This window comes from Danio rerio, chromosome 7 (assembly GCF_052040795.2).
Source record: "Danio rerio strain M-AB ecotype USA chromosome 7, GRCz13ab, whole genome shotgun sequence".
NCBI classification, from domain to species: domain Eukaryota; kingdom Metazoa; phylum Chordata; class Actinopteri; order Cypriniformes; family Danionidae; genus Danio; species Danio rerio.
In genome coordinates this window covers 26,537,608-26,554,241 of record NC_141027.1, presented here as the reverse complement: position 1 = coordinate 26,554,241, position 16,634 = coordinate 26,537,608, and the positions used below count along the sequence as shown (strand labels likewise).

The window sequence follows — 16,634 nt, the reverse complement described above, 5'->3', positions numbered from 1 at the left end:
GTTTCGGTTGGCTGAAATGCCACCAGGGCTGGAAACACGCATGTGTGTGTGAGTCAGCCTAGACAAGAGCTGCCTGTCACGCAACAAGAGGAGGGTGGCCATCCGATAACAGTCAATGTTGTGTCTGCCACTTGCCAAATTTAATTTTATAGGCTAATAACATGAAACCTGCTTAAAGAGAAATCTAATTTGTGTGTGCCATTTACAACAGCTTGTGTGGACAAAACATGCATTCCTTACAGTAAAAGATGCAAGAACAAACAAGAAATAGCAACAAATGTGCACACAGTAGGCGGGATGTTTTTGCCAAATCTATCAACATTCTGTATCTTGATCTTTCTTTTTTTTAATCAAGATTTGGATGCTGTTCTATAAGGCACTAGGTGTGTACCTCATAACTTTTTTCACTTTATTCATTCAGAATGACATAAAATGAAACACAGTGATTCCCGCTTGTCAACAAAACATGTCTACATCAAAAGACTGGCATGATGCCAAAGCAGTAGTCTACCCGCCTAACTTAGCTCATAGTTGGCAACGTCAACGGTATAATGAGTTGTTTTGGATTATAGACAACTTTGATAGCACTTGTAGATTACTTTTATTTTTTTATTTAGAAAGGTAAGAAAGTTGAATATTGATTTGTACTGAGCTTGTACTTTAACCTGTTTGCTTTGATCCAATAAAAAATGATTAGTGGACCAGATAGAATCTGTAGACATTTTTTTTTTGCTATTTCTTGTGAGAATTTTTTTTTAAATCTGCTGATTTATGCGGAATGATTTTGGTAGTATTGTAGCTCAAAACTTAAGCGTTTTTGAACTTTTTCTTAATGTTTACAATGCAAATCCATCTTGATCCACTTATTTGGTAAACTAAGCAAGTCTCTCAAATAATAACTAAAAGAGAAAACTGTACTGCAAATAAATTAAATGAATTGATATGACATATTACTCAATAATATAACTGAAATCATTTAAAAACTGAATAAATATAATTTTACACACATTTACATAAGTAAATAAATAGACTCAAAGATAGGCTAAATATCTGTGGAAATCTGCAGATTTCTATGCGCGCAGTTTCCGTGTGGGCTTTATTAATTATTGCACTCAAAAAATTACATTTGCTGTTTGTTAAATGAGCTGAAACAAGAGAACTCTAGTGTTATTTTAACGGACAACTTAATTGTTTTATGTTTAATTCACTTAAATTAGTAAGAACTAATAAGTTAACTTAATTCCTTTATGTTGTCCCAACACAAATAGATTGTGTGGAACCCAGCATTTTGTGTTTTTACCATGAATACAACATTTAATAAGACTAGGTTTTCTTTTGTTGAATGTATTATTTAACACAAAATCACAATAAGCAATATACAGTGTACCCCAATGGAATTTATTAAAGGTAATTTCAGCATTTACTATACTTTTTTATTGTTAAACATCTTGATGAAGTTGCTGAAAAAAACAAAAAATACTCAATTTGTAGAGAATAGCGCAGTTTCGAATCTCTGTATATCCTGTATATCCTGATTGAATTGACAATAAATTTGGCTTTAACTTTTGATTTGGTTTTTACAATCTGATGGTAATAAAGATTAACAAATTGCATTAAATAAAGATGCATTAATGTATCAGCTAATGTTTTAGTGCTATTATTAGCCAGTTGTGTCAAATTTATACTGTTTGTAAAAAATAAAAAAAAGGGTTTATCTAAAATTGACTCAAATTTAGGCTGAAAACAGCATTTTTAAAGTGTAATATTCTTAAAATTGTGAAAGTATTAATAATTATTAGTCCTTGCATCCTACAAAAGGTTGTTTCAAATTAAAACTTAAGTTTAATATGGACGAACCTAACCCAATTTTTAACCCATCTGTTGGGTTTTTATATATATGTTTCCTATGGTCGATATTATACTCACACTGTAAAAAATGCTGGGTTCCACACAAATCCTTCATGCGGTCCCAACACAAATTGTTAAGTTAACTTAATCATGTTTACAAATTTAAGTGGAAAATAAGTAATACATAAAACAATTCAGTTTTTCCCCAAGAAACCTAAGAATGATGTTGGTTTAACTCATATTAAATAAGTGGTTTAAACAAGCAGCAAAAGTAATTTTTTGAGAGTATATATGTCTATATATTTATCTATATTTGTGTTGAAACAGCCAAGCTATCAATATATTACTCATCATTAATTCATATTAGCATTAAACAAATAAGACGTTATTGTTAGGCATTTAACCAAACAATTCGGACCAGTTTCGAATTAAATCAAAAATCAGTTGATGTACTATGTTCTATCATAGAGACCCCTAAAGTTAAAGGCCACCATCGGGAGCAGCCTTGGCTTTCTATGATGGAGCACGTGTACATGTGTGTCAGGTTAATGAGGTTAATAGAGGAAGCACTGAAAGAGTGATTGACAGTGAACACTAATGAGCACCACACCCTGGGCAAGACTGGTCTTGCAGCAAACCAAGCAAGAGCGAGGAGCACAGGCAGACTCAAACAAGATACTCAGCATTAATAATTCAAAAAAAAAAAAAAAAAAAAAGATCAATCCATCACCTGCGATCTAATGCATTCAGAGTTAACATGCAATGTTAATAGGCATACCTGTGATGTTACTACTGTCAGTACGGTTTGACAAGGAGCTGGAAGCTAAAAATGTTGCCAATCTTTCGGTATAGACTTGTGTGGGCCTTCGCTTTGTCAAGCACAGAGATGAGGAGGTGCTGTTAAGAGCTGCTGATTTAAAGATAGAGGTCGAGGAAACAGTCTACATCTCAGGTGAGCTGAGATAAGAGCGTGGGCTGAACTACGAGGGATTCCCAACAGACATTATAAGGGAAAAATAGATTGTGTAATACAATGCATTTTAGACAGCAGTGTAACAATTCACAAGACATAGGCAACTTGAGTGTATACAGCAGTGTATACTAGTGTTTTTATTGTAACAAATTCATTATGGAACAAGATGCTTTAGGTAATACAATTAAAGTCATATTTGCTATTTATTTTTAAATATTATTTGGGAAATTGGAAAATTACCCATGGCAACTTTAATGAAATACAGTTTTATCATTGGCCCACATCTCTCAGTTATGTTTAGTTTTTGGTACTTCATAAGAAATCGTTTGGGCACCTCTGTCTTATAGGCGCTTGTTTCACATTTGATTCATAATTGCATAATTGCATAATTTTTACAATATTATTCTTACAAATAAATATATAGATGAAAGTAAAATATAGCCTGTAGGTTGAGCACATTGAAATAAAGAGTATAAAGTGATATATGAAGTAATATATGAATTTAAAGCGACATATGACAACTTAAATTAGCTGATCTAAGGAAGAAAAAAAAAAAGTAATAATACAAATTTAGGGGTGGCGCGGTGGTGCATTGGATAGCGATGTCGCCTCACAGCAAGAAGGTTGCTGGTTCGAGCCTTGGCATGGGTTTGCATGTTCTCACCGTGTTAGCGTGGGTTTGCTCCGGGTGCTCCAGTTTCCCCCACAAATTTGAAGGCAAAAGCCATCAGCTATAGGTGAGTAATAAGCTATGTGAATTTGGTAAGGGGCGACGCGGTGGCGCAGTGGGTATTGCTGTCACCGCAAAGAAGGTTGCTGCTTCGAGCCTTGACTGGGTCAGTTGGCATTTCTGTGTGGAGTTTGCCTGTTCTCTACACGTTTGCTTGGGTTTCCTCTGTGAGCTCCGGTTCAAAGACATGCGCCATAGGGTAATTGGGTAAGCTAAAAATGTCAATAGTGTATGTGTGTGAATGAGTGTGTATGGGTGTTTTTCAGTGATGAGCTGCAGCTGGAAGGGCATTCGCTGTGTCAAAAACATATGCTGGATAAGTTGGCGGTTCATTCCGCTGTGGCGATCCCAGATTAACAAAGGGACTAAGCCAAAAAGAAAATGAATGAATGGATGAATGAATGAATGAATTGGGTAAGCTAAATTGTCCGTAGTGTATGTGTTTGTGAATGAGAGTGAATGGGTGTTTCCAAATGATGGGTTGCAGCTGGAAGGGTATCACTGTGTAAAACATATGCTGGATAAGTTGGTGGTTTATTCCACTGTGGCGATCCCTGATAAATAAAGGGAATAAGCTAAAAACAAAATGAATGAATAAATACACATTTAAATACATTTTTTCAATTTAGAAAAATATGAAAAAATTTTTAATAAAAAATTTAATTGAGTATTTTTTACAATGAACAGATTGCAACCATGGTCAACACAGTACAAATAGCACAGTACAAACTATAGTAGAAACAAAGTTCAAAGCAATGTGGGCAAACAGATGAAGAAAACACATTCAGAAAATTGTTCTATTAATAAAAGTGTTTCCCATCTGCAACTGAAATATATATATATATATATATATATATATATATATATATATATATATATATATATATATATATATATATATATATATATATATTAGCAACTGCGTGTTAGCAAATCATTAAAAGCTTCTCAAGTTCACACTTAGCTGATGATTGATTATAAAGTGTTTGTCATGCTGTCCCGGGAGAGAGCTCTGAGCTCATAAGATCAGGTAGATCTAGAAAACTCCCCTGCTAATTTATGGCTAATGAAGAATTAGGGCTTGCTATGGAGAGATGTACTGAATAAGAGCTCATATATGGTGCCAATTTGATTTGGTCAATTAACTTATGTCACATGTCTTTGGACTGTGGGAGGAAACGGGGAACCCTGGGGAAACCCACGCGAGCATTAAGAAAACATGTAAACTCCGCACAGAAACGTTGACTGCCCTGGTAAAGACTTGAACCAGTGATATTCTTGCTGTGAGGCAACAGTGCTAACCATAGGGCCACCGTGCCACCCTATCTAGGAAAAAGGGAGAAGGAGTAAGGTGGTAGGGAGAACTTTTCATAATGAATATAAATGAGGTAGGAAACTGTGGATTAGTCAATCAGCTAAAGCGGGACCAGCCGTGATCAATCATAAACACGTGATCCTCTCAAAGTTAGTTTATGAATAAACTTCTCTAAATAGCCAACTGGAGATTAAAATAGCAGCAGATGTATCTCTTTTTTAAATTAACAGCAAAAACTGAGATGAAAAATTATTTCAAAGTTCAATGATAGTGGTCTTCAAAATTATTTAAAAACCTATTTGAAATGTTTCTCGAGTTTTGTTATTTCTAGCATGTCTGGAAATATTTGATCCATGTGTGTACTCTGTGTCCATCAGTGCCCCACTCACACCTATTCAATTCATTGTTATTTTACTTTTAATTGATTAACATTAAAATTGTGAACACATGCTAAAATAAGTTGGCGGTTCATTCCGCTGTGGCGACAACCAGATTAATAAGGGACTCAGCTGAAAAGAAAATGAATGAATGAATGAATAAATTATGAGAATAAATTTTCATTTTAAAAAGTTTAGTGTGATTAGTACATAATTAATCAAATCTTCAATGTTACACGATCCTTTGGGAATCAGTCTAATAAACTGATAATAAACAATTCCTAATATCATTCTATTAATTTCATAGATGACTGTGATAAATCATAGACATTTGTTGCTAAAAAAAGTCTTTTAAAAATTGAACTATTGGTTTTTAGAGTTTGTTTAGTTGAGATTTACTATACTTAGATTTTCTCATACGTAATTGTCAGATAATTAAATTTTCTAATAATTAAATGTATTCGATTAAAACAGTCTGTCATAAGCACTGACAGGAGTGTTTGACATGAACTCCCGAGCCGATTGACAAGAATAGCCGGTTGTATTTGGGGGTGGAGATGAAGAATGCTTTTCGTAGAATCTACAAGATTAACACCTACATGAAAGCACACTGAATGACTCTGCAAATTTGAATAAAATATGCATCCTACATAGCAAAAACAATAAAATAACAATAGCAAGCCTACATAATGAAGACAACCATTGAATGTGAACTAATTGAGCAATCCATATAAAAAGGAAAATATATAATGTCTTTTTGGGCAGCTGTGTTTATTGTGAGCTGTGAAGAATGCTTTCCTTTTAATGCTGTAAACATGGAACTAATTAAAGAATAACGTGTTCGATTCACAGGCTGACTTTAAGGGAAGATGTAAACTATTTTATCTAAAACTAAATTTTATTAATAGATGCTGCAACCTTTTATAGAGAATAAGCATTTTGAAGGATTTAAAGATTCTTTGGTATTTTTTTAATGTTTTAAAAATTAATTTTAGTGCTGGGGAAAAAATAATGTATGTAAAAAACATATACACTCTTAATAAATATGTTTGTTGTTTGATCAAACTACTTATTTAAAAAAGAAACAACAAGATTTTTGAGTTTTTGGGGTGACAAATTAATTGTTTCATCTCTAATCTATTTAAATCAGCAAAACAAAAACTAAGTTTAAGATAAAAGTTAACTTAATTTACTCATGTTTTCCCAACACAAATTCATTGTGTGGAACTCACACACAGTATATAGTAAACACACTGTAAAAAATCCTAGTTGCCTTAAAATTTTAGGCTGAATCAAATTAACCTTATGAGTCCATTGAACTTATATTATGTTAAACTGATTTAAAACAGCTTGTGTAACTTATAAAATTGAGTTAGAACATGATTAACTTTGTTTAATTTGTTGCAATGAACGTAAAGCACAGCATGTGAGGAATAATTGATCATATAATTTTTTTACAGTGTGTATATAACACACATATCTTATGCCAAAAAAAAACTTTTATTATGGATGCAATTACCTTTTGCCCATCACTAATTTATTTACAACCGAATATTATATTTAATTGTTTTGACACTTGAGACATAAGTTTGAGCTCAATTCTACTTGCATAGTAAAGGTACAAAAAACTATGAACAAGGAAATAATATTAATTAAATATTTTAATGGATTTAATTATGGCCAAATCATCCAAAATGTCATCAAAAAGTAGGTGTATTTGTGAAGAATTTAGCGTTTAAACTTATTAAAAATATTCTGAACACAATGAAATCAAAAATTTGTGATTAAATCAGAGACATATTTCATCAGCTCTTGCTGCTTTAACTTGATATATTTAGATAAAAACTCCCATTAGATGCCATCGCTTATCTTTGCGCATTTGCATTCACCCGTCCCGTCTGAGAGCATCAGGACTCTTGTTCAACCAGTGCTCTTCTCTGTTTATGTCTGCCTGTGCTCTATAAATCTAGACTAACCAACCCATCTGGACCTACAAGGAGACTCAGTGGTGCCACTTATAGTGAGAAATAATTGCCATGTTAAATGTCACATTGAAACTAAACAGGTAATTGAGGTGTGCGGAACTTTAAAGTTAAATGATGAGTTCATCAAAAATGAAAATTCTCTTATGAATCACTCAGTCTCATGTTGTTTTAATCTCCTAAAAATATCCGTTGATCATCAGAACACAATTTAAAGTATTTTAGATGAAACCCTGGAGCTCTCTTGTGCTTCTGGGTCAAAAGATTAAAAAGAAGTTCAGAAAAGGAACCTAAAACTTGTCAAAACATTTCATGTGACTTCAGTGGTTAAACTAATCATGTTAAGCTCTAAACGCGGACAAAAGTGAAGAGGGTTGGGGAGTCGTGGAAGAAAGTGAAAGTGAACAGCGGATGGGGAGGAGGGCGGTTTAGAAGGGGGTTTGGTAAAATGAGGTGCCGGATCAGATTTCAGAGGTGCTGGATCTGGCGTGTTTAGGCACAAATTATGCCCTGGTTCTAATGCAATACGTTGTCTAATGGCTAGTAAACTGTAAGCTAAAACTAATAGTAACCTGTCTGACATAATGCTTAGTGTTTTTTTGTGCACAAAATTGTTCTTGGAGTTTCATACGATTACAGCTGAACCATTATAGTCACACAGACTGTTTGACAATGTATTTTTGTTTCTTTTAAGGATTTTAATGTCTCGAGCTTGTGGTCTATGGAGAATGAGTCTCAAATTTAATCTAAAGCATCTTAATTTGTGTTCCTAAAACAAAAAAGGCTTTAGAGGATTGAAATGTTATGAGGGTTAGTAGTTAATAAAATAATTTTCGCTTTTTGGTGAACCTATCTTGTAAGGCAACTTAAAAAATGACAGATTAGTGGTTTGAAAGACCATCTACAAATAAAGTAGAGCATCGGTCTAGATTCGGGATGTCCAAACTCGGTCCTGGAGGATCGGTGTCCTGCAGATTTTTGCTCCAACACATCTCAACATTGTCTGATTGGGGTTGGAACTAAACTTTGCAGAAGTTTGGGCACCCCTGGTCTAGATATATCATTCAACATTTGTTTAAAAAGCATGATTAAACCAATTGTAAACAGACAGGATTCATCAAGTTGAAAATGTGTTCATTGTAGTGAGTTAAAACATTAGTTTTACTAGAAATCCACTAAATGAAATCGCCACAGAATTAGAGGCAGAACCAGTACTGCAGGTATGCCTTTCTATACCGTAATGCTTTTATGCTGTAAACTGTAGGTTTCTTTAAAAAGTGATGACAGATGAAGACTAATTGCCCGACTCAAGTAAATAATGACACAGCTAGTGTGGTAAAGCGTACCAATGGAGCAACCAGAATAGGAAAGACTCTTTGTCTCTCTCTAGTGGTGCAAAAATGTATCGCAGTTCATCAGTACAAGCCATCTCATTTCCAATTTCATTTTGGATGACTTAGCATTAATTACTGCATAATAATGTTTTATTAATTTATATTTTTATTCATAATTGTTTTCCCTTTACTATGAAAACAGAACTGAGCTAATATTTGTGTAGTATTTAAATGTCAAAACAATTAAATACACTGTAAAACCCAACAGTCAACTTTAAATGAAATGAGTGTAGTTGACTCAAAATGTACTGAAAGGTTATTCTACTCACTTGAAAAGAGTTTTGAACTCTGTGTTGAAAGTAATGAGTTAATTAAATACCTCATTACTTTAACTTAAATGGATTAAGTTTACAGTAATCATATAGATTCGTTTTTTAAACTTAAATGGTTTGTAGCAATCGGTTTTCTTAAACGGTTTGAGTTGCCTTAACTTATTGTGTTTTACAGTAATCAGTTGTTTTGAGTTCTCTTCATTTACTGGATTTTACTGTACTTAAATTGCTTCGTTTACCCAAATGGATTAAGTTCACAGTACTCATCATTATTACTTTTTGAACTTAAATGGTTTGTAGCAAGCAGCTTCTTCAAATGGTTTGAGTTACCTTAATTTTTTGGGTTTTACAGTGTGTAATATCCACTTTTAAAAAAATGACTGCTGGGCAAAGATTAATCACATCCAAATAAATGTAAACAAATCATATAAAGAATAAAACCGTTTATTTAAAGGGTTTAAACAGTTTGTTATTTCTCCAAAGCCTTTCAAACCAGAGGAAATGCTTTGCAAACAAAGAACACTACCAATTATCTGATGGAAAGTTTTGCTCAATGGTAAAAAAAAAAAAAAAAAAAAAAAACTAAAATTCAGAAATGGAAAATGATAATCACAGTAAATTATAATATTTCATTCCTGAAATACACCAACAAAGACCAATACATGAGCAAACAGGAAATAAATTCACAAACATACTGTGTGCAAATATGCAATTTCCATCATTCAAACCAAACTTTTTCTTTCAACTTCAGACAGCATGAGACAACTTGTAATTGATGGGTGAATAGTAAAATCTAGAAGAACAAACCGGAAAAAGTGCCTTGTAGCGTAGTAAATTTCATAATTTAACCAATTCCCATTAGTCACGGTGATACTTAACAGCATGGCTACATGTACAACTGCAAGATTGACAAGAAACAGTAATTAACTCTTTACATAACCTAAAGGGAAATCTTTAATATGTCAAAAACACAATGAAATGTGTTGTATACAGTCCAAAGCAACATGAGCAGTTATATGTGCTGGAAGACGTGAATAGTGTCCATATGGTTGAATGTCTACACAATTAGAACAAGAGCCTTTTTGATGTTCCAGTAGGACTGCCTTCAGCATATAATAACAACACATATTTTCATACGTGCGAGAGCATGGACTAAAACATCGTTTGGTACAATTTGGTCTACAAAACCCAGCCTGGATGTTTGTTTGTTTTTTCCTCACAGATTGGTTCAATTCAGAATGGCTAAGTTGGTTTTAATAGAAATTGCAATTTAACTGAATGAAGATTGAAAAAACCAAAGCAGGAATATTATGAACACCACTCCCTGAGCTTCAAAACACGTCTAATTAAACAACCCACTACAATAAATGGAATTAAAAGGGGAAAGAAAAGCCTGTATACCTACAGTACCTCACGGTACTGGCTTTCTGGTCCATTTTAGGGCACCTGGAATACATAAATGTGTACACTTTTACAGTATTTGTACCTGCCTCTCATGCACTGATAGGTTAACAAATGCATGTGTTTTCAGGGCAGAGCTCAATTTCATAAGAACCGTTTTTTTTTATTAGATCACTGAACTGATCCCTGTTCTGTGCAGTGTGTTGGCTTGAGCAGTCAGCGAGTTTGCCTTTCGCTCTGATCTACCGAGTCTTCTTCTTTTTCTTGAGCGCAGGGCTGCTGTTCCAGTAATAGAGGACCTGCGCGGCGATCACACCATTACAACAGGAGGAGATTATGTAGGTGACGGCCATGAGGGAATCTCCGGTTTCCTGCACACACACAGACACAATAATATCATGTAAATATCAAAGTCAAGATAAGAAAGTTGCAGTTAAGGTAAGAAATAATTTATACTATATAATAGGTATACCTAAATAAACCAAACACTATTTATTCATGATGGAATCTTTAATAATATTTACGTTCACAATGTTTTGTATATACAGCTGTACAGAAACAGTTACATGCATATACTACCAGTCAAAAGTTTGGGGTCAGTAGGATTTTTAAATGTTTTTAAAAAATCTTCTCCTGCATTCCAAGGCTGCATTTATTTAATCAAAAATACACTACAAATAGTGAAATGTTATTGCACTATAAAATAACTGTTCACAAGTAGTTTAGAATTTAATTTGATAATTTATTACAGATTGATTTTAAAGATGAATTTTCAGCATCATTACTCCAGTCTTCAGAGTCACATGCTCCTTTAGTAATCACTCTAATATGAATTATTATTGTTGTTATTATTATTATCAATGGTAATAGTAATTAAAAGCAATAATGATTGGAGTAATAACTTTATTTGAAACTACATACAATAAGTAATAAAAAAATATTTAATAAATAAGTATTTAAAAATGTAACATTTTCTTTTACTTTTAATAAATGAATAATTAAAACTGACCCCAAACTTTTGACCGGTAGAGTGTTTGTGTATATACAGTACACAAAATTATGTACACTATTATCTTGTATGCCATGAATCATTTAACCGTCCTGATCCATGCACATACTTCTTTGAATTGGCAAAAAATGAATGTTTTCGCAACGTCTAAACTCAAGTCATCAAATGATTATTTATTTAAATATCAACTTTGATAGCCAGGATGCAGCAGACACTCATACCATTCGACTCAACATCACTCATAGCATTTAGTGCTTCCAATACTAGTTTGGCATCAATAAAAATCACCTTCTGTTAACAATTGTGCTAAAACTGATAACCTGATATCAGTGGCTGAAAGTCGTTGTCAACATAGAACACCAAAACATAAGCCATGTGAAAATGAAACTATTATATACAGTCGTGAAAATGTTAGGACACACTATTAAAGTTCACGGTTTTCTGTGTCAGGACATCATGATAAAAAAACCAAACTATTACGGTCCTATTATATGTTTTTTTTGAGATCTTAAAATGTGGAAGATAAAACATATATAAAAAATAAACAGCCTCACATATACTGTTATTATTTATTTAACAACACAAAAGCCAAGATATACAAGCCATAGTTGACAAACCTAGGACATCCTATGATGCCTGTAGATGCACATTTAGCAGCAATTACTTAAAGTAAACATTTGTGTATGACCTTATCAGTCGGATCATTCTGGAGGAGTTTTTTTTTTTGCACAGCTCTTGTCAAAGCATTTCAGTCAGGAAGAGGTTTGGACTTTGACTGGACTATTGCAACATTGATTTTGTTTTGTTGTTGTTTTCTGATCTACTAAGCGGTCGTGCCTTTTTTGTGAGAGTTGTTGCATGACACAATTGAGGCCAAGCTTTAGCTATTGGACAGGCAATGTTTTAAAATGCACCAACAACATGATTGTTTAAGGCATTTGATTAGCAGTGCCTGGTTTATTGTTGTTTATGCTAGATCTTGTTGTTCATCTGAGGTTTAGTTATCCAAATTGTAAGACCTGCTAAATATCAGATCATTTTCATGTCCTGATTCGGAAATTCTTAGGATGTCCTCACCTTTTCACAAGACTGTAGGTTAATCTGACCTGTTGGCACTTATGGTTATACATTTCATATTATTTCATCTAAACCATTTTAACAGGAGGTTGTAAATATCCCAGGTTTAGTATAATTCAAGTACTTTTCATATTTTATTGAAATGTAATGTATATTTGAGGTAAAGATTGCCCAATGGTGCTTCTGGTGTTAAGAGTATTAGTTTAGTGAGTTTTAAAATAATAATAATTCAGAAAGGATGCATTCATTTTATCAAAAGTGACTGGAAAAATGTGTACAGAGTAACAAAAGCAACTCTTTTCCATAATAATGTGTAATTATGACTAATTGTCGGGGTTTTACCTGCACTGTAGTGAATATGCGTGCCAGAGAGCCTGCAAACAGCAGAAACACTGAAATAGCCGATAGCTGCCCAGTGTGACCATTTCTGTAGTTGGTACCGGCCTGAATTAACTGAAGACACAGGGAAACAATTATTTTAAAAAATGGCATAAATACATGTCTACTGTATTCGTTGCTTTGACATGTTTGTTTATTTAGTCCACCTTACCCGTCCAAAGATGATGGCTGGCATATTAGAGGCTTGCATGGTAGTGACAACCGACAAGGGAGTCACAGGAGAGAGAAGGACTGCCAACAGACCAAAATAAACCACTAGAAAGCCCAAACCTGCAAATAATCACAGTGCAACCAGAAAGTAAAGCGTTAAAATAAATTAAGTTTAGGGTGTTTTCATGTCTCACGTGTTTGGTTAGATTACAATGAACTCAATATGTGCAAATTGTTATAAAATAAATCATAAAACGCAACCATAAAAGTAAAAAAAATATTCTTGGCACAAGTTGCCCATTAAAATACAGTATAGGCATCAGAAACATCTCCTCACAGCAGATCTTTATCTGGGACTAAAAAACTGTTTGAATTATTTACACATTTCATACATGTAGTTCTATCACATGTCCACACACAGACAAAATAAATACATTTAGCCCAGCACGCTGTTTTGGATGTCCAAGTTCTGATCTAAAATATTCATAGCTTTAGGTTTAAATTTAACATCTTTAGGTTCAGATCACCACAAAACAACCTCAAAACAATATGCAATTCTGAGTGTGCCTCATACAGAGTGGGGTTGACAAACCACCTGTAGAAAACACTCATCTCTCTGTCATTTAAACTGATTCCTGCACTAATCCTGCAGACCAGACACTCTTACAGTCAACATCTTATAAAAACACATTGTGCATTTATAAAGTTAGCTTCACACAGGTGAGTGGGCTCGACAAACCACCTGTAGAAACCCTCTTCTCTCTTAAAAGATACATAACACACTCCCTCCTAACTCTAGCAATTAATTATCTGAGCGTAAACGACTCCTTTGCATAATTAGCACTACTTCCATGTGTTGCCTCTTCTTGTTGAATCGCTGAATGCCTCCTTAATTGTAAGTCACGATGTACAAAAGCATTTAATAAATGACTAAATGGAAATGTAGTTATAAAATGACAGTGTGAGCACAGAGCAAATCAGGACTAAACATTTCATTTTCTTTCCCATTTTGATAGACCATATGATGAACTGAGAAGCAAGTCAGTGTGAACACATCTGCAAAATTGTAATGAGATGATTTTTTATTTACCTTTAATAGTTTTTCCTCCATAGTGCTGTATGAGGAAACCAATGGTCACAGTCTGAAACATGAGGAAAAGTGCCTCACCCCAGGAACTGTCAGAAATAATACCGGTCGTATTATTACTGTATACTTTTTGAAATTTCCAGTAAGCAGTTTTGTTTGGTATTTATAAATGCAGTGTGTGGACGTGTACAAATGTTTACCAAAGTGTTAAGCATCATTTTGCCTATGAAAGCGTCATCATAGATGTACCTGAAGGGGAAGCTGTTGGCTAAACTGTAGGCCATGGTGCCTGTGATGGCAAACAGCTCCAGCAGCACAGAGTTAAAGCTCAGTCCCTCTGCACTTTTAGCACCAAGCAGCTTCAGAATCTGAGGTAGCTTCACTATAAAGAAACGAGCACAAAAACATCAATGTTAGAGGATATTCATTGTTTGCGTGAGTAATGTAAAGATATGGGAGACATTTCCTTACCTAATACAGAACCAAGGATGATCCCAATGCCCAGGCCTTTGCTGATTACAATCTTCAGACAATCCACTGTAAAGGACACAAAAAAGAAGCTAAATTACACTTTTCAATGATTTGTATGCCGTTAGACACAGCTGACCATGTTTCTAATACAAACAACACAGCAACTACGTTACATTATTATTTATTATATAACATGATACATTTAGGGTAGCACAATCGCTTCACAGCAAGAAGGTTGCAGGTTTGAGCCTCGGCTGGGTCATTTAGCGTTTCTATGTGGAGTTTGTATGTTCCCTCCGTGTTCGCGTGGGTTTCTTCCGGGTGCTCCGGTTTCCCCCACAGTCCAACGACATGTGCTATAGGTGAATTGGGTAAGCTAAATTGTCCTGAGTGTATGTGCAAGAGTGTGTTTGGGTGTTTCCCAGTGTTGGGTTGTGGCTGGAAGGGCATCCGCTTCATAAAACAAGTGCTGGATAAATGGGCGGTTCATTCCGCTGTGGCAACTCCAGATTAATAAAAAGACTAAGCCAAAAAGAAAATGATTAAATGAATGTTACATGTATAATATAATGATTGAGGTAAAGTTGGTTTTATATTTGCACATTCATTCAGTGACAACATGTGACATGTTCCTGTATTGTTTACCATGGTACTTTGAATATTCGATCTGAAATCACATGTAAACATACATACATTAACTCAATAAATACACTGCATTAGCACTTTACTTGACTGTGAACAATGTTGTACTTTGATAGTCATCGGCTGCTAATATTTTTAAAGTAGAAAGTCTCAATGCGTGAATATAAAAACCGACTTTACCTCAATTAATATAATCATGTAACAATGTAAATGACGTTTACTTTAACTTAACATTTAACTAATTAATAGCAGGAAATCAAAACCATAAGAGTTGGAAGTTTTGTCAGCTTTTACGGAAATGTCCGATGATTGCCGAATATATGCTAGGACATGTATGAGCTTCCGCCCGTTCCAACAGCGCAAGGTAATGCATCTGACGAGGCTTATTAAAGTATAAATTGAATACAATAGGACACGATTACAGCTCAGAGAACAGTTTATTAGCCACAATTCCTTGCGTGGAATGTTTTCAGTTAATGTCCAATGCCTCTCTTAAAGTGGTCCCAAAGCGGATAATGCCGTTATTACCAAAATAAATAAATAAATAAATAAAAGATGTGCTGATATTTTGGAGAAGAGAAATCCCGTTTGTCATTGAACTGTTGCAAGTACCTAAGGAAACTCCTTACATTTCTCTATGAGACAAATACGAAACTAAGTTAATCAGTTGTGAACCCACCGTGCAGAAGATTGAACTGTAAAAAGAACTCGTCGTAGCATTTTTCTGGCATTAAATAATTAACCAGAACATCTTTGAAAGGATCCATGAATGATGTTTCTACAACTGCTTCAGAAGCCGCCATGATTGCAAACGTCAAATCCAGTCACGTGGCGTCGGGTGTTACTGCATTTCAAATCCCTTTAGTTGTGGAAACACTGCAAACTTGTGGTGCTGCTAAGTGGTTTACGATTGAAGAGTGGGTTCATACACACAAAATTTATTATTATTATTATTATTATTATTATTATTATTATTATTATTATTATTATTAAATTTAATAAAATACGAACCTGTCTTTTCTGCTAACAAAAGGTGGCGCGATTGTTCCACAACACGATATAAAAAGCTCTTACTATGGCAAGCCATTTTAACATTTATTCTATACAAATGTATTTATTTTTATGCACCTACAGTCTATAGAAAATCATCATACCGTGCACTGTAAAACCCAACAGTAAACTTTATTAAATTAAATGAGGGTAGTTAACTCAAAATGTACTGAAAGTTATTTCTACTCATTTGAAAAGAGTTTTGAACTCATTGTTGAAGTTATAGCCTAAGTTATTCAAATACCTCATTACTTCAACTTAAATGGAGTAAGTTCACAGTACTCATATAGATTAGTTTTTTTACTCAAATTTTATTTACTCAAATCAAAAATGTTATTATTTTTTTTTTACTTTTTTACACAATCGGTTTCCTCAAACGGTTTGAGTTGCCTTAACTTGTTGGGTTTTACAATACTCAGTTGGTTTGATTTCTCTTGGTTTTACTGTGCTTAAATTG

General features: G+C 34.0%; 2 protein-coding genes across 5 annotated transcripts in view; one reads left to right on the top strand and one right to left on the bottom strand.

Moving 5' to 3' along the window:
• LOC147835992 (uncharacterized) overlaps window positions 1–10,696 on the top strand; it is a 41,488-nt gene extending 30,792 nt beyond the window's left edge. For all 4 annotated transcript variants that reach the window (XR_015495713.1, XR_015495714.1, XM_087261153.1 and 1 more), the window contains 2 exons: window positions 2,701–2,800; window positions 10,567–10,696. Coding sequence is in view for 2 of the 4 variants with exons in the window: in XM_087261153.1 (XP_087117279.1) it covers window positions 2,701–2,752 (52 nt within the window). In the remaining 2 variants the exon portion in view is untranslated. The remainder of the gene's footprint in view (window positions 1–2,700; window positions 2,801–10,566) is intronic.
• Window positions 9,323–15,940, bottom strand: mpdu1b (mannose-P-dolichol utilization defect 1b). Its single transcript, NM_001002130.1, is given in 7 exon segments — window positions 9,323–10,663; window positions 12,721–12,831; window positions 12,929–13,047; window positions 14,018–14,103; window positions 14,264–14,396; window positions 14,486–14,551; window positions 15,807–15,940. Coding segments are annotated over 7 exon segments (768 nt in total). The 5' UTR covers window positions 15,931–15,940; the 3' UTR covers window positions 9,323–10,534.
• Window positions 15,941–16,634: the final 694 nt, after the last annotated feature.